At 35.2% G+C, this 22722-nt stretch overlaps 2 protein-coding genes across 5 annotated transcripts; both read left to right on the forward strand.

Moving 5' to 3' along the window:
* Positions 1 to 675: 675 nt before the first annotated feature.
* On the forward strand, positions 676 to 6077 carry LOC143597523 (TNF receptor-associated factor homolog 1a-like). Of its 4 annotated transcripts, none has more exons than XM_077076005.1 (11): positions 676 to 1021; positions 1384 to 1495; positions 1591 to 1679; positions 1770 to 1838; positions 1935 to 2064; positions 2717 to 2875; positions 2983 to 3322; positions 3544 to 3656; positions 3732 to 3870; positions 3986 to 4440; positions 4524 to 6077. In XM_077076005.1, exons 1-11 carry the CDS (start codon positions 844 to 846, stop codon positions 5848 to 5850), a joined length of 3111 nt encoding a protein of 1036 aa, XP_076932120.1. In that variant the 5' UTR covers positions 676 to 843; the 3' UTR covers positions 5851 to 6077. The 4 variants fall into 4 exon arrangements, with proteins under 4 accessions (XP_076932120.1, XP_076932122.1, XP_076932121.1 ...); XM_077076007.1 differs by having other exon boundaries at positions 676 to 1018; XM_077076006.1 differs by having other exon boundaries at positions 677 to 1021; positions 3735 to 3870.
* An 11683-nt stretch (positions 6078 to 17760) lies between these two features.
* On the forward strand, positions 17761 to 19130 carry LOC143597519 (cysteine proteinase inhibitor 12-like). Its single transcript, XM_077076002.1, has 3 exons — positions 17761 to 17893; positions 18510 to 18827; positions 18903 to 19130. Exons 2-3 carry the CDS (start codon positions 18516 to 18518, stop codon positions 19038 to 19040), a joined length of 450 nt encoding a protein of 149 aa, XP_076932117.1. The 5' UTR covers positions 17761 to 17893; positions 18510 to 18515; the 3' UTR covers positions 19041 to 19130.
* Positions 19131 to 22722: the final 3592 nt, after the last annotated feature.

Here is a 22722-nt window from a genome sequence, read left to right on the forward strand (position 1 = left end):
TCTGTTTCTAAGAAAACCAACAGTTCAAAAACGCACGGTAATAATACTCGGTTGAGATCAGGCTCATATCAATATCATAACTTTTATTTTCATTACAAATTCATTAAACATAAAAAGATTACATTTTGTATAGAATAAATAAAAAAGAAATGTAATAAAATAATAAAAAAAATAATAATAATGAATAGTCACTGCTGCTCCTTGTACCTCAAATCTCTAACTTTCTCTCTCTCTCTCTCTCTCTGTTTTGTGTATCTATCTATCTATTTATCTATATTTCTCCCGTCGCCTCTTTCTTTCTTTCTAGACCTAAAATCAGCTTCCACCATCAACAACAAACACTCTTTCATTTCAGGTTATTATTATTATTACTATGCATCTCGATCCCTCATACTTATTATTATTAATCAATCTGCTAATTTCTATTCTTATTATCCGACGCTGAATTAATTAATTAGGGTTTGTGTGTTTGCATGCAAATGATCTTCCCTTTCATATCCGATTTGTCTACCGATTCGTTTAACAACTCAATCGGACTTAGGGTTTTGCTATTGCCTACAATTTCAATTCTTTACGCAACACTTCATTTCCACTTGCTTCTTTCATTGATTCACTTCTTATCCTCATTTTCACTCTTGCGATTTAGGATGTTAGGGTTTATTCGAGATTTTATTCATTTTATAGTGTTTGATTGAAATTGATTAGCTTTATCAGCTTAGATGATTGTAATTTGATGACTTTTGATTTAATTTATGGTGTCTGATTGCTGAATTTGATATGATTGTTGTTATGTAATTATGATAGGTGATTTTAGGGGAAGTTGGATAATTGTTAAGTGTGAAAATGGCGGGGAGTTCAAGTGAGGAGTCCGGGGTTGGAAGATCGTTTGAGGGATTGTCGAACGGGCAGCAGCGGTCCGGTGAAGCGTTGGCGGAGTGGCGCTCGTCTGAGCAGGTGGAGAACGGGATTGCGTCAACATCACCGCCTTATTGGGATACTGATGATGATAGGGATTGCGGTGGTATGCATGCTTTCAATTTTGTTTTTTGTTTTTGTTTTTATTGTAAAGATATGGTATAGACTATAGAGAGTTAAAAATCTTTTTGGAGGTAACTGTTATTATTAGAATTTTGTGAGTCACGCGGTGCATTCTTTGCTGACAAAAAGTGCAACTTTAGACACGGTTTTATTCGCAAGCCTTTTGTCTTAAGTTACTTCTGGTAAAATGTATAGGGAGCAAAATACATACAATTCTTAATGAAGTTAGACTTAACATGTATATATTCACTCGCATCCTTTTGGCTCTTGCGGATAAAACATATTTGGAGTTAATGAGTTATACAAATTTTGTATAATTGTTTTTTTTATTTTGTTAACGTGCAGAAAAGAAACCTTCTGATCTATACGGAAGGCATACATGGAAAATAGACAAGTTTTCACAGATTAACAAGAGAGAGCTTCGTAGCAATGCGTTTGAGGTTGGTGGCTACAAATGGTATGTTTTCTTCCTTTGTTTGTTTAGTTAAATGATGATGGTATATTATATATGTGCAAATTATGGGGTATTTAAGCTTGAGGGTATGGTTTTAGGTACATTTTAATCTACCCACAGGGGTGTGATGTCTGCAATTTTCTGTCGTTGTTTCTTTGTGTTGCAGAGCATGACAAGCTTCTTCCTGGTATGATTTATAAAAATAAAGTTAAGGGTTTCACTAGTTTTTCCATCTTGCAGTTAAAACAATTTAAAGTGGCTTTTTTTACTGATGCAGGATGGAGTCATTTTGCACAATTCACAATAGCTGTGGTGAATAAAGACCCCAAAAAATCAAAATATTCTGGTGTGTTTCCTCTCTTTTTTTTTTCTTCCAATTATTCATTATTTATGTTTGTCAATATCATATTAAGTAATTAAATCATTAAATGTATGTTTGTAGATACTTTACATCGCTTCTGGAAGAAAGAGCATGACTGGGGTTGGAAAAAGTTTATGGAATTATCCAAGGTTTTAGATGGATTTGTTGATGCTGATACACTCGTAATAAAAGCTCAAGTTCAAGTTATCAGGTTAATTTGATTATTCTTTTCAAGCTTTATTGTTATTGTGGTAGTATCATATGTAAAAGGACTTCCTTCTTTTTATCCTCATCGAACCCTTTGCACCATGGTCTAAATTTACTTGTCGCGTATTTTTAATTATGTTTTGTAACTTGTTTTGGAACATATCTTGTTTTATTGTCGCGATAGTTAATGTTTCATTCGTTATGGAAACAATAGAAGCTGGTCCAACAAACACTTAATTATTGTATGTAACTTTATATAGAGTCTATTTTAGTTGCTACTTATTCGAGTAATAAATGATTGCTACTTGATTTAGAGTATATATAGATATATTAAGCCATTACTCTTGTATGAAATCTCCATTTACTTTATACCATAACAATGACCTGATTGGAAATTAGGAAGCATTTTGTAGACCAATTGAGATATTTTTTTAATCTCTTACAACATTGTTATTAATTTTAATTATTGTTATTAGTTTTATAAATGGTAAATATACTCTATTATATTAGGACACGACAAACGCACATTGATTGGTTGTATCATATGCTATTTTATTTTCCATCATTTCACATGTACCATTTTTGAGTTATTTTCTCTTTCTTCTTTTTAACGATGTATAATAATCAATGCTAACATGTGCTAAACGGTATTGAAGGGAGAGAGCGGATCGTCCTTTCCGATGCCTTGACCGTATGTATAGGAGAGAACTCGTAAGGGTATATTTATCAAATGTAGAACAAATATGTCGTCGCTTCGTTGAAGAAAAAAGAGGAAAACTCGGGAAGTTGCTAGAAGATAAAGCTAGATGGTCCGGGTATGTAATAATAATTCTTAGTAGACGATAATAGGAATGACAAAATGGTAATTTTTTTTATTTGGGTTGCGCCCAATTTGATTCTTTTTTTACATTTTATGTTTCAGCTTCTGTAATTTCTGGTCAAGAATTGATAAAGTATCAAGGCAACAAATGTCACAAGAGAAATCAGATTCAATATTGAAAACCGTTGTGAAGCATTTCTTTATAGAAAAAGAAGTGACATCAACTTTAGTGATGGACTCTTTATACAGTGGATTAAAGGCTCTTGAAGCTCAATCCAAAATCAACGGAAAATGTGATGCAGAACAAACGACAACAATTCCCGTTGTTCATATGGAAAACGACATGTTTTCTCTCGTTGATGATGTTCTGCTTTTGCTTGAGAGGGCCGCCATTGAACCCTTGCCCTCAAAAGATGAAAACCGTCCTCAAAACCGTACTAAGGTCAGCGTCATTTTATAGTATTAATGACTACATATGCATCCTTACATCATATGCATCTATATATATTTATATATCAGTATATGTATAATATGTACTTTTGAGAGTTATATATATATATTAATTTCTTTTTTATTTTTGATAAGACTAATACATATGTATGCTTTTATATGTGTGTGTGGAGTATTTATCAATGATCACATGTTTTATGTTTACTGTGGCAGGAGGGTGGCTCGGGGGAGGATTTTAGTAAGGATACCATTGAGCGAGATGAAAGGCGTTTAACTGATTTGGGACGTAGAACCATTGAAATCTTTATTCTAGCCCATATATTCAGGTAGTAATCCGACGAGTTATAAACAATACATATAATCTTATTGGTACACATATTCTTACCTCCTATTTGATGCAGCAGTAAAATAGAAGTTGCATACCAGGAGGCTGTTTCTTTAAAGAGACAAGAAGAGCTCATCCGTGAAGAAGAGGAAGCGTGGATGGCCGAAAGTGAAAAACGAGCATCTGAAAAAGAAAAAAAATTAAAAAAGAAACAGGTGTCTAATAATATAATAATTATGATAATAATAATACTAATAATAAAAATCATATTTAACCTTAATTGGATTTTAATCATTTTATTCAACAATTTTTGATTGCTTTATTGTACAGGCGAAACAGAAAAGAAACAATCGGAAGTTAAAGGAGCTGAAGGATAAGGGTCGGGATGAAAAGCCCAGTATTGTAATCGAGGAAAAACCGAAAAGCCAAAGCCTGGTTGAGGATGATGCGGATTTGTCAAAAAAGCCCACCTCGCTCGAGGATGTTTCAGATGTGTCAGATTCGGTCGATTGTGTACCTGAAGCGGTTCTTCAACCCGATTCAGACGATAGAGATTCGAGCCCGGTTAATTGGGATACCGACACTTCTGAACCTCATCATCCACCCACGGAAGCCTGTAGTAGCGGTGTTGTTGGTGAACAAAATGGCGGGTTGAAGAGCTCGTCTGTAATGGATGACAGCTCATCAACGTGCTCATCGGATTCACTCCCGTCAGTTGTAACCAACGGGCCCGTTGGTAGATTGAGTTCACATCAGAATCAGAAATCCCAAAGTTCACCTAGAAGGTCGGTTTCGTTTTTTCGTATTCCATATTTCGTCTTTTAACTTTCTGTTTTAACACGTGTAATGCGTTATTAATGTTATACAGAGGGAAAGTCAAGCATGGAAAGGGTACTGGTCAACCGCATGCTGAGGGCGACGGGGTTGCGATCTTGTTGCAGGAGAAGAAAGTGGAAGAACTTGTTTCCTTGCAAAAGAAGCTAACTATTAAAGATGAAACTGAACCTGAGAGACATTCAAAAGAAAAAATAACCGTCTCGGTTGCACCGTCTTCACCCAAAAGCCCATCAAAAGCTTCCCCACGGGCCCTCCAAAAATCAGACCTAAAAAGGACTACCCAAAACACCGACTCTGGTAAACCCATGGGCTCGTCAAACTTAACCAACGTTGCAGTCGTATCCAAACCCTACGCGTTAAAACCACCCGAAAAGCCTTCAACAATTCACCAAACACCTAATCCAGCTCAGAAATCCATGCCTGTGAATGGTCAAGGGGCATTAACAGCTGAAAAGCCCGTGGTACAACCAGTATTGACTAAGTCGTTGCCTGTTTCGTCGGCTATGCCGGTGCCACCGTTGTCGAGGCCATTGAGAGCACCATTAGTTGACGGGTCTCGATCTAATAAAGCCACGGGTACCACCCCGGTAGTCTCAATGGTTCAAACCGCACCATATCTATCCCGTTCTGCGAGTGCAGTCGGGTGTCTCGGTCCCGATCCGTCACCAGTGGGTCAAAGTTATGGTCCACCTTCGTATCGTAACGCTATGATGGGTCAAACCCAGTCTCCCTCCTATTCACAGCCTGTGTTTCTACCTCAGACCCCGGAAAGAATCGACTCCAGTTCCATCGGATCGAGTTTTTCATTCGGGATGTTGAATCATGATCCACTTCAAAACGGATCTGGGTGGATGGAAACCGTTCAGCTGGATAACGGTAATAATATCCGATCACAACCACATGGCATGTTTGCCGACGAATTCCCACACCTTGATATCATCAATGATTTACTAGATGAAGAGTACGCTCCGGGCCCGTTATTTCATAACGGGCCTCGCCATCTTTCTCACCAGTTCACTTTCCCCGGGGATGTCGGTAGTTCACTTGACCCGGGTCCTTCAACAAGCTCGTGTCGGTTTGACCGGACCCGAAGCTTTCCTGAAGAGTTCCAACATAGTTACACTGGCGGGTTTGACTTTTCACAAGATTTGATTTTACCTCAACCGAACTTGCACCCTTATGTTAACGGGCAGCTTGATGGGTTGGCTCAGAACCAGTGGCAGATTGGCGGGTCGGATGTTTCTTATGGGCTGAGAAATATTGATGGTGACGGGTACCAGTATCATATGCCTGGGGATTATTCGGGGTTGACTATGGGAGTCAATGGTTACACCATGTACCGACCTAACGGGCAGTGAGTAGGCTGCAAAAGAAAAGATATTATTATTGGGTTGTAATAATCTTTATGAAGAGAAGAATGGTGATTTGAAGTGAGGTTGTAACCCTTTGATAAGAGAACTTTTTTATTTTACTTTATTTTATTCTGAAAGAGTGATCTAGCAACGTTTTTCTTTCTGTTTGTTCGTTAATTACGATTTGAAATCTGACTTTTGCTGGCAATGTTTACTAGAATCAGGTTTTTATATTTGCAAATCTATAGTTTATTGAATTGGTTTTAGTGCGACTAAGCTCGTTCGGCTGTGGTTTGAAAATGCTGCAAACTGATCAGTGCGAACCGGGCTGTTAGAATTGACCCAGATTGTGCAGCGACTATTGGTATGGTATGATGTGGAATATGGACACTAGATCATTGCCTGAGATTGAATCACTTTTAAGTTATTTTAAGGATATTATTATAGAATGAATGTCCCTAAATTCAGTTTTAAGTTCTACTTTCAACCATTGCACACAAGAGTTTGACATATACCTGGAGATGGTGAACCACCCTGCTTTCCCGCGTAAAGGGGCTGTCTAGGAGATATAAAATATGTTGGGAAAATAATGGTTTAAACTTAATCAACCAAATACATAAACCGTACCAAACATGCGATGTGTACACTATAAAGAGTGCTAACGCTCTTGATAACGAGTCACTCCCTAAAGGACCTGTTACGCTTGCGACTCCATCTTGGTGACCGGGTGCATATACCTGGAGAAGGATCACTCTGCCCTCCAGCAGAGTGCAAACCAGGAGATGGGGAAACACCATGCCTCCTGCGTGAAGGGGCTGTCTACGTTACTGTTTCTGGATCGTTGAAATAAACCTGATGGAATCTCGAATTATGTTATATATCAATCGATTGTTATATTATTGAATAAACTATTTGTTGGTATGTTACACAAATCTTTTTTAAGTTTTTAGCATAATGCATTACAGATAGTTTAACAAGTAATGCATGTTTCGAAATGCATTTCGTTTTTAACTTGAAATCGACTTGGAACTTGGAACAATGAACTTCGGTCGCACCACTTGTGGTTTGTGTCTCGAAACATTTTTAAAAATAGCTTGAGAAACTCACCTCAAGTTCTCTCATATAGTTTTTGAATCTAGCCGAATTCAAACCAAAATAGGTGATATTGAATATCATGGTATATTTGTAGCTGGTTGTGATTCACATTCATCGGCTCTATGGTCATTTTCACACACTGATTATCTAAAGTACTCTTTACGGGAAATATATTATAAACAGTTAATATACAAAGTCTATACAAAGTTTGCAGGTTTGTTTAAGCAAACTTATAATATGCCCCCCCCCCTCCTCCCTCTTTCTCATACACCCATATTATGTAATGTTACACACATGCATACATATTTAATATTTTTTTAATTGGTTTGTGAAAGTTTATTGTTGTGAAAGAAAATGAGGTTTTTGATAAAAGTTTGAAATATGACGTGGCGGTTTATATGAGTTTGTTGTTGTGGATGCTATATACACTTTACAAGTACAACTACTTTTGGTAGACACATCTATAGAATAAGGTCGATCTACTTCTCAATTTCAACTTATCTCACCACATTCCCAGATTTTCCCTCTAGTTTTAGAGCAAAATATTCATATATTTATTGTGCGATGCTTAAATCCTCTTACTTTCTACAAACATTGGCATAAATCATTGTAACTACAAACCAAAAGTAAAATGTTGCTTGTTGTCACTTAAATATTAGCTATAACTGATAAGAATTATTATTAATTTGCGGATTAGATATGCAAGAGTAACAAAAACATTAGATGGTTTACTAATTACTCTGCAATATTTTTGCATGTTGATTTTAAACTCAGCTTTACCACTTGGCCATACAAGGGGCCAGCTCCTTGTCCTTGCCAAGGCGTTGCCCCAGACCCGCCAAGGGCAATGCCCCATAGAAACCCATTTACTATCATAGAGGTTCCTTGGCATAGAAGTCATAGCTTCTTGTCATTAATTAATTCTCTTTCTTTTATAATTTCTTGAAGGTTTACTATAGCACTACATCTAAGTGTCACATTTCTTGTCGTTCTTCTCCTTTTCTATTGAAAAACAATATTGTTGTATACTTCGACCACGCTACGTTCGTGTTCTATTATGTATCTTTTTTATTTGCATTTCTTTTTACCTTTTCTTGTCAATACTATATATCCTTTTCGCCGTTTAATTGGATTTGTCTCCTTTTACAAACTAAAAGGAGTATTTGTTGAGATTAAATAAAGAACTAATTAACGATGCATTGTAGGTGATTTCCATGTTCCTTTTCACACTTAAATCTCTCAAGTTGTATTTGACAAGGAAAAAGTGCTATATATTATTGATTTTAGTTATAGATATATGTGTAGTCTATTGAAAGGTTCTCTGTTGACATTAAAAAATATAGAATTGAATGACATATATATTTTCAAATATATGAATTTATTCATCGACTTTAATGGCATTTTTCACACCATCATATGTTATGCGTGACATGAAAAATATATTCAAAGTGTTGAAATAAAACTTTGACAGCGTAGTATTTTCTTTTAAAAAAATAAATTGAAATAAAAAAAGTTTGTTAGATGTGAAAGTTTAAACTTTTATATAAAAAAAATAAGCTATTAATTTGAATTAACCTTTAAATAAGTTTTGTAAAATATCAGACTAAATTAAATTACGTATCTAATATACATATGTAAATGCACATTTTTTTTCAAGTAACCCACACACAATTGACAAATCGAAGTAATATTTTTCATAGTTAATTGCAGAAATCACCCATGTGGTCAACATCGTTTTGCATGAATCAAGCTCTTGGTGTTTTTTTTTTGTTTTTTGTTTTTTTTGCAGATATCACCCTCATGGTCTGCATTTTTGCGGAATCGATTAACTTTGGGTTCACGGCATGGGTCCAATTGCAAAAAAATGCAGACCACGGGGTGATATATGCAAAAAAAAGCCATAACGAGATTGATTCCTGCAAAACGGTGTTGACCACAAGAGTGATTTCTAAACTTGACTTTAATTTTTAAGATAATGTTGTGAAAATTAAACTGGTACTTAAATGTGACTTGTCTATTAATAATTGATTGCTCAAATACTCATACAAACAACACTACACATATATCACTCGCAAGAAAAGAAATAGATACAAAATTTTTACGTCATTTACTTGATTGTTGTGAGCAAGCTACGTTATTTTAACACCAATATTGCTTACACCTAGATATCATATACCCTTGTATTTGTAAGGAATTATATTTGAACTTGCTTCACATTTGTAGGACACATACCACTAGAAGTCTAGAACACTGATCAGAATGATCCAAGTTGCGAGCAATGCTAAACTAACGGGATCGCATTATATTGATTTTTATAATATTTTATATTTTGCAGATGTTAAAAAAGTTTATATTCACACATGATTTTTTGTTCTCTGAATAATTTGGTTGATGCAAACTCATTTTCTTAAAGATTATTATGATGTTGATAAGGATTTATGTATATAATAAAACCAATAAAAAAATTTTAAAATTAGTAATTATTATAGAATTTAAAATCATAAAAACCATGAGAAAGAAACTTCCTTGCCTTTGAAGTTTGAACAACTCCTAACTAGAGTTTACTAGCAATTAATATTAATATTAATAAATATATTGATATATGCCTTACCAAACACTGATGTGCACTTATAACTCATGTTTTATATTGTAAACTATATATTACTTGTGATTTCAAAAAACCTTTGCTAAAAGAAGTGGAACTTAAACCATTTAATAAAGTCATATAAAAATTGTCTTCTTATTTACCAATTCAACAGTCAAAAACTATATACATATATGTTTTAAAAAACAATTCCTTAAGTCAAAGGTCAAAACCTTGAAACGGTTTACACTAAGAAACCACCTAACACCACCTTGGAAATCTTTATATAAATATGCAAGCTCACATACATGTTGATCTATAAACTAAAGAAATGAAGCCATTAAACAGTGTTTGTGTTCTCTTGGTGGTGTTTCTTCTGGTGCAAGCGAACTCTAGCGAAGCTAGTCGAGTTTTGCATGTAAAGAATGGTTTGATCTACTTGAAGAGTCCGAACGTGCTTGTCTTACAGTCACTTCCTAAGGGACCTGTTCCGCCTTCAGGTCCATCAGGGTGCACTTACATACCCGGAAGTGGTGGACCGCCTTGTCCTTAATGATGGTGTTGTCTAGGTCGCCGTTTTTGTGTCATCGAAAAAGCTTTGATGATACCTCAAGTTATGTTATCCATCGATCATACCAATATTGCTTATTCTTTTATTGAATCAACTATTTGCTAGTATTAATTTGGTGGAAGTTACAATATGTACAAATATTTTTCATATATATATTTTTAGTTTCCAGTATTAATCCTTTCTCCATGACATGTACTTGTAATAAGACTTTGTTTATTAAATACATGGTTTTTGTGCATTTATTTGTGGTATTTGGGAGAAGCAAACGTACGTCTCTATATTCCATTTTAGCTAGTTACAATGCAATATTTTAAAACTTTAAAAGTTAAAATGCCAAACACACACACACACACAATGATTGCCTTAAAAATTCTATAAAATTCACACGATGGCGTTTAGTTTTGTATACATGACGACGGATAAGAATATTTAAAGTGATGATTCTAATTTTAAAATTTAGAAAAATAAAATTTTTGGGTGTTAATCTTACTTGGTAAAACATGTTAAAGATCTGTCATTAATATAACTCGTGTAAGGCATAATTGGCCTGTTATAATATGATTTGTTACACCCAAATGTAATCCACTAAAACATAATATAACCTACTAAGGTCTGTCATTGGCCCATCATGAAGCTATTGATGTGTATGAATGTGATTATAAATTTATTAAATACTTTTACACAAAGCAAGTTTTAAATTCATAAAAATGATTAATACATCAATCCATCGTTTGAATTGTTCACTATTAATAAAAGCCAAGTATCAAACCATGGACATTGTACCTCTTAGCAAATCAAAAAGTAGTTGGTGGTTATACTAACATATAAATGCATAAAACTAAACAAAATAAAAAGTCAAGAATCAATCAATCCAAAACGAATATCATTTTAGTTTCGAATGCCTTTGATATTTCAAATGAAATAATTAAGATAAGTAAATGGTGTGATTGTACATAGAAATGAAGATGGCATATGGCATGGCTGGCGATCTTCAACGGCCAAGTTCCAATTTAAAGCATTACATCACCGTTTCAAAAAAACAGCATTGCATCACGAGGCTCATTTTACCGGAAGATTGGTATGATACACCAGATTAGTGAAGATGAGTTTTATCAATCAAAAGAACAAATGCCTTTCTTCAAACTTATGAGCTACCCTTTTGAAATAGTGTTTAGATCAAATAACTTAGAAGTTTTGAACTCACTAAACGTGATACTCGGGTTTAGGGGGTGTTTGGCTGAGCTTATTAAAATTGCTTATTTGTTTTTTGAAAAACAAAATAAATTATGAAAAGCTTCATTTAAAGCTTTTCAAACTCTAAATTGAAGTTTTACCTAAGATTTTTCTTTTTAAAAATCAAATAAGCAGTTTTTAAAAGCTCATCAAAACACCCTCTTAGTATATAGACCATAAAAAACCTAAAAATGTATGTTTTGCCATGAACACCGAACTATAAAAACAGATTAATATGAAACTTTAGTCATCTTCCATCACCGAGCATCAAGAAGTATTCTACCCAGTTTTCACTTGGTTTTAAACTAATCTATTATCATAACTAAATGATGGGAGTGTTCATATCAATTATCATAACTAAAACAATTAAACATGACTTTAGTTTTAAGATCTAAACATGATAACTAAAACAGTTAAAACATTGATGTATGTTTCATAACAATTTTGTATATGTAATTTACTTACTAACTTTTTATTGAAATATATGACAAAACTAACGTCAAATCTCTTTGAAATCTTTACTTATCGGGAACCCATGGGCCATGACATTCAAAATTAGAAGGTTGCTTATGGTTCAAGGAACCTTCATGCATGTACATGCCTGAAGCTTCCTTATCATGAATTCCCACCAATATTTTTCCACATGTATATTAAAGTTTGGCAACTCCATAATCCATTAATACATGTAAGACAAAATCCTTCCTCAAAGTCAGAGTCCAAATCCATTGCTAACGTCGCACTTGTTTTTACAAGACGATAATTAGAAAAAAGGAAAAATAAAAAGCATCCCAAACAGACAAAACATTTCAAAATCATGTTGTGTTGGCGGCTTGATGGATTTTGGGTTGTCCGGTAGTATAGATGAAACCAAATCTGTTCCATATATTTATTCGTGTCGGTATCTGACACGCTTCAAATCGGGTCGTGTTATGTTATGGGTCAACTCATTTATGTTTATTTGCAAATATGTATAGCAATGTTAAAGACTCAGTAACAATTTAATCTACCAATAACTCAAATGTACATTTTTTGCGGTTAACTTTTTTTTGTTGAAATAATAAAATTACTTAATAGGCTGTGTTTGGGCTTACCCAATTGTTAATCCGACTGTGTTCAGTTGACATATTTAATAAAAGAGTGGTGTTAGTCTACCCAAAAACCTTTTTGTTTTTTTTTTCCGTGTCATGCTTGGGTCGTATTTTGAGTCGTGTTAGGGACTGCCACCCTGCTGTAGTAAGCATGCACATTTAACCTAGTTCTTTACGAGCTTGTAGCATAATGATATCAAGATGTGCAGAAAAGTTAAGACTCTATTCCTATGATTGGCAAAGTTGTAAATTTTACGAGAATGACTAGTTGATGTATGACTTAGCCGTTTTAAGAAATATTCAGTGAATCTAGTATTTTTTTTATATCGATTTGAAACAGGAACATGACAGTCTGATGAGTAAATTATCAATTGCATTAGAATAAGTTTGATGATCAACTAGCTTTATATAATTACTTGCATGGCACACATGTGAAATATCTTACCTCAATTCCTACACTTACGTTTTACCCATTTTGACTTTTCTTTGGTCAAAATAGACCACGTGTACCATTTGTAACACTTTCTTTTAACGACAAAATTTTTTTATCACCCAGAGATTTGAACCCTCACTTTTCAGAAATACCAGACACTATCTAACTTCTTAATATCACTAGACCATGGCCTTTTAGTGACATTAAACATTAATTTGTAACTTTAAAGGTTCTAATGACCCGAATGAGTAATAATATAACTTTATGTAACAACAAATAAAGAATATGTTTGTTTATATAAATAGGAGATAATACGAAGAGTTATATTAACACCAATTTGAATAATATACTATTAGTGTTTTCCTATGACATAACACCACATTGAATTATTAAAACGTGTTATATTAGATCATAAAAGTTACTTTTATTTCCTTCAAGAAACCATTATGATTTTTAAGTCAACAGAAGAGCACTAACGGACATGCTATTGAAACTTTGTGGTCAGAATTCTAAGCCTCAACTTGCTTAATCTTAAACGTAACAAAGACCTAAGCTCTTTTGTCTATCTTGTCCTTATTCTAGCTAATAGTTCAATATTAATATTATAATCGGTTTTAGTTCACTAGTTCTAACATAGTCAGGATATACGCCTCAAATATACATTATAACTCATTTGTAAAAGAAAACAAGTTCTAGTGTTAATCAAAAGTCCTGAAAATAATTAGAATTTGGTTTCTGAATAAAGAACAAGAACAGTGTTCAATGTTCATGTAACCAACTTTCTAATGTTATAAAGATAGTACACAGTTTTAACTCTTTGAACAGTAATCTTGTTCTCTTATCCAGACTTGATACGTGTAAACTTAGATAGATCGTAAATTCTGTAAAACCATATTCAAGTAGCCCAATTCTACTTTGACAACTCATCCAAGACTACTGCAAAAAGAAACGGACTTAACGCTGACCCCTGGTGAATTCCTACCTCTATGGGGAAGAAATCAGTATCCCCCACGGGCGCACGTACACTTGTTGCACTTCTGGTAAACATATCCATAATTATCTCTATATATTTTCTCGGGACTCCTCTACCCTCCAAGCACTCCCAGAGTACTTGTCGTGGCACGCTGTCGTAGGCCTATTCTAGGTCAATAAACACCATATGCAGGTCACGCTTCTTCTCCCTATACTTTTCCATCAATCTTCTTAAAAGGTGTATTGCCTCTGTGGTGGAACGCCCCGGCATGAAGCCAAATTGGTTCACCGTAACCTGAGTTTCTCGTCTAAGTCTAACCTCAATCACTCTTTCCCATAGCTCCATAGTGTGGCTTAGTAGTTTGATTCCTCGGTAGTTACCACAGCATTGGGCGTCGCCTTTGTTCTTATAGATAGGAACTACAATGCTCCTCCACTGGTCTGACATCTTACCAGATTTGAGGATAATATTGAACAAAGTAGTTAACCACATGACTCCTTCCTCTCCCAAACACTTCCACACCTCGATGGGTATGTTGTCTGGGCTAACCGCCTTAGCCCTTCCCATCCTCCTAAGTGCAGTCTGCACCTCTTCCCGTGTGATCCGTCGGCAATAGCAGTTATTCGGTTGTTGTCGTTGGAAGGTTGTGTCGTCATAATCTTCTTGGGAAGCTCTCCCATTGTTAAAAAGATTGTGGAAGTAGGTTTGTCATCTTAGCTTGATGTCCTGCTCCTTGACCAATACATGCCCATTTGTATCCTTTATGAACTTCACAGGCCCTAGATCTTGCCTTCTACGTTCCCTAGCTTTGGCAATCTTAAACATAGCATGTTCCCCCTCTTTTGTTTCTAAACGTTCATACATACGTTTATAGGCCGTGTTCTTTGCTTCCACCACTGCCTTCTTCGCCTCTCTCTTTTCCGTTTTGTAGGTCACCCTCAATTCCACTCGCTCCTCCACATTCGTGCACCTCATAAGCTCCCTAAAACATCGTTGTTTGTCCCTTATCTTGACTTGTATGGCCTCATTCCACCACCAAGACTCCTTATGGCCACCTCCCTTTCCTGATGTGACCCCGAGAGTCTCCTTTGCTACTTGAATGATTTTTGTCGCCATAGCCTCCCATATATGAGTTGAGTCCCCATTTATTCGATCCAGCGTCTGCAGTATGAGCTTATCCTTAAACTGTGGGACATTTTCGTCCTTCAAATTTCCCCATCGAATTCTAAGTGTACGTTTCCTCTCTCGAACAGTCAGCTTATTTCTGAAGCCTATATCTGCCACCAGTAGTCGATGTTGAGACACAACCGTCTCCCCAGGTATGACTTTGCAGTCCTTCCACCAACGTCGGTCTCCTTGCCTCATCAAAAGGTGTCAATTTGCGTGTCGCGTCCGCCACTACTAAAAGTAATCAAATGAGAATCTTTTTTCTTAAAATACGAATTTAAAATACCAAGGTCATGGGCCACCGTAAACTCTAGAAGATCTGTTCCGTTTTCATTCCTATCACCAAAACCGAAACCCCCATGCACGGCTTGAAAACCATCGTTAACCTTACCAATGTGTCCATTAAAATCCCCCCCCCCCTATACAAATCCTCTCACCCCTAGGTATGGCCTCTACCACTGCGTCTAGGCAATCCCAAAATTCTCTCTTTTCCTGCTCCCCTAGGCCTACATGAGGCGCGTAGGCACATACTACTGCCACTACTTCCTCTCATAGTACTAATCTCAACACCATAATCCTGTCATTATGTCTTATCACCTCCACCACACTAGAGTGTAGTTCCTTCGCCACTAGAAACCCCACTCCATTCCTAGCTCTATCAGACCCCGTGTACCACAACTTATACCCGTTACACTCCGCCCCTCTATGCCCTTTCCACTTAGTCTCCTGGAGACAAGCTATCTGAACCTTACGTCTTTTAAGCACATCCACCAATTCTAGCAACTTACTATATAGTTTTCCTACATTCCAAGAAGCTAGTCGCAATATATACTCCCTACCTACACCCCTCGATTCAGGACATAAGGTATGTGCTTTAGTACTTACTATTTTTGTAAGGTATATTGTTTTCAAATAATCCAAACTACCCGTTTTGGCCGTTGTCGTTCCCAACTAACGAAATAGCCGGTGATTGTCTCACCTTTTAACATGTTCGCTCCCAACGATCCACGACTGACAACGACTGACAGGAGTCCAATGCCGTTGGTATTTTGTGATGTGGCATGCCAACTTGTCAAAATGGTTCTTATGTTGCAAAAACGTGGCAAATCTTTTGATGATGTCGCATACCATCATCATCACAATCTTCATACTCGACTCAGATCACCTCTAATCCTCCAAACACGCCCCATGACAGTTCTGTCACGTAGTAAATTGCACGAGCTATGTACTATGATATTTACTCATAGCTCTATGATATTTACTTCGTCCTGAGGTAGAAGTTTCACATTATGGTAATTTACCTTCTACCTCTCGAGGCTTTAAGAAGTAGAAAGGAACATATTGTTTCAACTCTTCATGCCTTAAAAATAGTAATCAAGCAAATTTTTAGCAAAATTAAGCTATATTTAGCACACGACAATTAGGTAGAAGTGTCAAATTAGGTTCTATTACCTTCAAGTTATTAAGGATTCAAGAAACACAAAGATTATGCTTAAAACTTTTCAAGAATTATGAAATAGAAAAAATTAAGACCCACATAGTTAGCAATTGTTTGGTTTGGTCTTAAATTTTAACGGTTTGATTTTTGTTTACGATGACTAAAAAATCTTACTAATGGTTGCTCAAAGGAACTAGATTGTGAACACACATGTATAGCACAACACGGCTATCTCATATATAAATGAGAGCGATGATGGTTCCTTCTAAGATGATTCGTGTGTGGTGTGTTAAACCAATTGGTTTTCATTCTTTATGGTTTTGGCTGCAGATTGACCAACCTCCCCAACGGCCTGGTCATGATGTTTTGCTTACAAACATACATGAATTATAATACAACTTATATACTAGACTCAATAATGCATTACAAATCAATATCCCATGCATTTTCTGAATATGCATGCATGCTACATGCATATACATGAGCAAAGTTACAAACATTCCCTCATTCTTATATACACAAACGACGTACTAATCCATGTACAACGTGTGTGAAGTAGTTCTGAATTTTTTTTTTTCATGTTTTTTCAATCACTAAGATAGAAATTGGACAATATTGTAAATAATGAATGATAAAAAATGGTTAAACGTGTAAAAGGAAATCATAAGCCTCTATTTTTACTATTTTGGTTAAGTTATCTAGTTTCACCAACTATTGTAAATCATGGGTGGTGGTATATTGTCAAAGACAAAAATTTTAAACACATGATAATCTTGAGTTCAAGTCCTATATAGGATAAGGATTGAAAGAAATCCGTCGTCATAAAAGAATATACTAAAAAAAGACAATCTCTTTTTTTCTTTTGAACGGTGAATTTCTTTTAGTTTTTGTCGTCTGTGCGACTTAAACCCAATACCTTCCAAACCCTCTCAACCCAATGCGTTTAAAGTTCCTGTCTTTTATAACCCGGTTTAAAAAAAAAGGCAAACTAATCTTTTCAAAAAGAGAAAATGTTTGATATTTAAAATATACCATAATAAACTCTTTGAATACAAATACAGGAAAATAAATAGGTCTGAGATTTACATCAGCGTCTAGGGTTTTTGAAGGAGCAAACAAACAAAAATATATTATATATACCAGTACTAGATTGAACATGGGTTCTATCTGGCGTGTGATCTTGTTTACACGTGTGTCCAGCAAGATATTAACATCCACATCTGGACATGCTACACTCGCCAACTCTCCGCAATTGCAAATCCAACGGCAAAGCCTTCAACTGCAAGTTTTGCTACCAGCTATAGCATCATCTTTTTTTTTTGAAAAGGAGCTATAGCATCATCTTATTCTTCGTTGCATTTAGTTCATAAGCATACACTTAAAGGAGGTTTATGGAAGTCGTCTTTAAACAGTGCTGAGATCGACAGCCTCGCTCGTTTCGCTGTCCAAGAACATAACAAAAAAGAGGTTTCACGACATCATTTAATTTCTGTGTTAATAGTTAGCGTCATGTTATGAATTCGTGTTTGTTGATTAAATCGTTAAGTTAGTTTGTTAGATACAATGATTAAGCAACTAATGGTTTTATGTTTTTGTACAAACCAAACTTTCGCTTCATATTCGGTTTTGCATGTAACTAAACCGAATTCATAGACTTTTATTTTTGTTCTAAATGTTAGGTAATTTATAATTAGTAATATATCAACTAACAAAAAAAATTATGCCATAATTATTAGTTTTGTCTAACTTTTTCGGCTCAAAAATTTTAAGCCTGAATGGGAAAATTGAAAATTAAAAACTGAAACTGAACGATTTTCAAAAAACCGACATGGTTTGGTTATCGCCCAAAACCGAACCTACCCGGCCCATGCACCCAAATTTAGAATTACGAACAGAGAACAATTGCAAACCTAATTGCTTTAAGCGCACTCGATCATTGCAGTGGGGACGTGGTTGGAACTCCGTTGGTATATGTAAATATATATATGTGACTAGGTGTGTGAGGGTGCCATTGCCCATTTGTGTAACAAAATGGAACTTGTGGATATACAATATGTATATATTGATGCATCTATTTCAACAGAATACAATGTTGAAGTTAACAAGGGTTGTAGACATGCACGACCGACTGGTTGCTGGCATTATGCATAATCTTACATTAGAGATTGATGATGCTGGAAACAAAAAGATATACCGGGCCAAAGTATGGGTGAAGCCATGGATGGACTTCAAGGAGTTGCGGGAATTCACTCTTGTTGAGAAACGAGTCATTGACACTTCTGGATATCAATCAGTACCGGTTCATGATCCTGTGGTTCAAGATGCTGCAAATTATGTTCTCAAGGAAGTCCACCCAGTATATCCTTATGAATCGCAAGAAGTTGTTCATGCTAAAGCAGAGGTATGCATCTTCTTGTTATATGTTTTCGTTTGACTCGTTAAGAACATGTTATTAATATTAAAAGTTATGTCACAGATTGTGGATGGATGTGCAAAGTATCATATCTTAATGAAGCTCAAAAGGGATGATAAAGAAGTGAAGTTTAAGGCTGATGTGCACAAGGATAACAAAGGGGTATTTATTCTTAATCGTTTTGTTCAGGATCATTCCTGATTAAAATTGGTTCGGGGTCACTCTTGACAAAGAGGTATCGCGTGTGAGTGTGTTTTATGTCGAATAATGATACCTAAACGCTACACTTTTGTTTGCGGAGTATGGGCCGTTGCCTATTAGGCCCAACGTAGTGGGGCGCTACGTTTGGGTTAATCTAGTTTTTGAATTTAATTGGGTTTGTGTTTAGGTCTAGTATTTATGATGGAAGGGTTAACTTTCAATTTTGGTTTCAATAATAAGAAATAACAAAAGAGTCGATCAGTTGTTGGATCAAACATCCGCGTCTTCTGTTTCTTTGTTAATCGATCTGATCCAGGCCATTAGAGGTTTTACCGTATGGTTATTTACCTTCAACTATTCAAGGCTTTAAGAAATAGAAAAGGACATTTTGTTTCAGCTCGTAAAGCCTTAAAACACAGTTGAAATCATTCAATTTTTTAGCAAAATTAAACTATGTTTAGCAAACAATTATGATTCAAGAAATAGCTAAGAGTATGCTTAAAACTTTTCAAGGCTCAAGAAATAGTAATTATTAAAACCTGACACACTATGACACTAAACCATTGAAAGTTTGAAACTAACGGTTTGACATACTTTGTTGATTTTTTTCCGGAATCTTTTTATAGAAAAAGGTTTAATTACATGTGGCTTTAAATGTTGTACATTGCGTAGTTATTTTACTTCATGTGTTACCGTAAATTACAAGGTCTTTGTTCGCTTTGTATGTTACACGTCCTTAGTATATAATAATATGCTCTTCTTTCTATAAACGTGGATAAACTTTTTATACTCTTTGCTTTGGGTAGCGTATCAAACCCGTACCATGCCGATAAATTTGGTATCGACACAGGTACGTTACCAATCAGATCCCTATTACCTGGTGTATTGATGTATTAATATGGGGCATGTAGGTTGTAACTAAATCAATGGTAAAAATAAGCAAGTTACACGATTAACTAACACATGTCTAGGGTTAAAATTTAGCGATAAGTGTAATAATTTAAATAAATATATGTTAAAAGAAGAAAAAAAAACTTTACTATAACTGAAAACTTTTTAAAGTTTAGAGGATAGAAACATAAACCGTTTAAAGCGAAAGAATTATTAAAGTTCAAGGGGCGTGTAATAACTCTGTTAAAGTTTTGGGGTGGAATTGTAAACCGTTTATAAAAAAAATTATTGAAGTTCAGAGTTGTATTATAACTCAACAATAAGGTTTAATGGTAAAGGCGTAAAGTCGTTAAAAACAGAGAAAGAAGAAAAAAGGCAAAAGCCTCCATAACAAGCTGTCAATCGGCCCAATCTCAAATTACAATGCTTCCCGTGAATATTCCTTGTAAATATATGAAATTATTATTTTAACAGGAGATTTAAGCGTAAATTAAAGAATTGAGCCAAATTAACTAACAAGTTTGGTTTGGTTTTATGTATTGCCATTCAATTTTAGTGTGCAAAATTTCGAAACCTTCTTGTTTGGTGCGATTTGGTTTGTTCATTTTGACTGTTCTTAACTTCGAAGTTATAATTTTCAGTTTTTCATTCTTTAAATAATAAAGTTTAGAAAATTATAATATTAATTTAAATATATATCTTATATTTTGTAAGAACATTAAAAGTTTACAACTAAATAAGTCCTTGTAGATTTGGAACATTTGAATAAAAATGGCCAATGTGAAGATTCAGAGACTAGGAAGAAAAGACGTATATTGTTTATATATGCACGTAATACAATAGTTCAAATAAACATAAATAACTAGAGATGAAATAGTAACAACTTTATTCTATATCAAACATGATATAGTCACAACTTTATTCTATAATATAATGTAACAGATGAATCTTTAAACACAGATACATATATAATAAACCTCCAGATCACAATAATATGTAACCACATTGTTGTGTACTCAAAATAATACAACTAATTATACTCAAAGTAAGAAGTAATTAGCTATGATTATATTGATTAAACGAAGAATTACAATTGAGATATCAAAGAAGAGAAGGGGATGGGATATCAGACGTTACAGAAAGAGATGGGAAGAAGAAGCAGAACACACATAATCATCATATTCGTTATTCTAATCTTTGCCTCTTGTTCGCTTATATCATCAGAGTGTTCCTTTGACCATTTCACCTTGTTGGGCCATTGAATTGGATTGGGCTGTTTGGATATGATTTGGGCTAGATCCGGTTTTATAACATTACTCCCCCCTTTCAAATACACCTTGTCCTCAAGGTGTAGGTTAGTGAAAGTATGGAGCAAACTCGCAATACCTTCCCATCTAATCACCTGCTTGGACCGTAGCCGGTTGTGGACTAGTAGCAAAATGCTTGTAAAAAGAGAGAACATAACCATTTGAAGAGACTTAGCCAAACATGTAATAGTACTCTTCCAAGGCAGATTTGGAAATGGAAGCACACAATAGCAATCATCAGCATGACTCATACACATTTCATAATCCATCCTCTGCTGACTTCGTCTAATTTGACCTTGAGTGTTGAAAACTTTTTGGTAAGTGCTCACCAACAAAATTAACCCAATCCACACATCAATTTTTATCCACAAAAAGTCAACTTTGGTAAAAAATTCAGCCGATGCTACATAAACCGCTTTTTGCATATTTTTAAGAATGACCAAAATACCCTCTAAAGTATATAATTGCATTGCAGACCCATAATACCTGAATTTCGTTTTGTGTTTTCGGATGACCAAAATGCCCTTTCCTTGACTACTGCTGTTTTGAGTTTTGTTTTTGTTGCTTTGATTTTTACAGAGGCAATAACCCACAACAAGCAACACGACTTCAATTCCTTTAACATTTATTAACGTTCTGGCCCGATCAGCAGCGTTAAAGAACAAGAAAATTCTGATGCTACTCAGATTCATTGTTGACCCATACCAAGTCAACCATGACCCAAAAAACCATATTATCCATGTTTTTTCCATATTTCCAAATTTCTCAAAGGATAAAAATTCAAAGTGGTCTACAACAAGTTGTTGTTCGGATTCTTTAGGAATAAGGTCCAATAGGAGTGGAAACTTAGGGTGTATATCATCTGAAGAAACGATATCAGGAAGCCTACAAAATGCAGCTAAGATAGGAACAAGTAGCTGTAAAAAACATTCTGGTAAGCGTGACGATTCCCAGTGGTGAGTTGTTTCCCCCGTTCGAGTCGAAGAAGACCAACCAAGTATGGGTTGTCGGTGGCACTGTAAACATATGCCAAGTATACCAAGCATCATATGTGCAAGATTTGTTCCTCCCTTCCAACAAAGGCGTTTATCTCCGACTTGAAACAAATGAACCCAATAAACAAGTATAGTCTTAACAACTCCCTTAGCAGCCCGTACAAACGTGTACGACTTACGAGATACATGAACAGCATCAAGAAGCGTAGCCCAAAACATCCCCATAGGTTGGTCAAAATGGTGCACAACCTTAGTAATAACAAGCAAAAGCCCGAAAACCGAATGATCAAACACAAACATGACATCATGGATAGAGCCATCGATGAATTTCTTTCTTGATATCTTCACAACAATCTGTTGTATAGATTCACTGTTCATATAAATGAACAGCAAGAACCAATTTTTTATCACCTTAGGACCTTGTGGTGTGCCAAAGTACGAAAGGTCGCGCGGTATCTCTTGGTACTTTATATTATTAAAACGAAGACT

Source organism: Bidens hawaiensis, unplaced genomic scaffold, assembly GCF_021521415.1.
Source record: "Bidens hawaiensis isolate Kalapana, Puna unplaced genomic scaffold, B.hawaiensis_p1.1 tig00048415_1, whole genome shotgun sequence".
NCBI lineage: Eukaryota > Viridiplantae > Streptophyta > Magnoliopsida > Asterales > Asteraceae > Bidens > Bidens hawaiensis.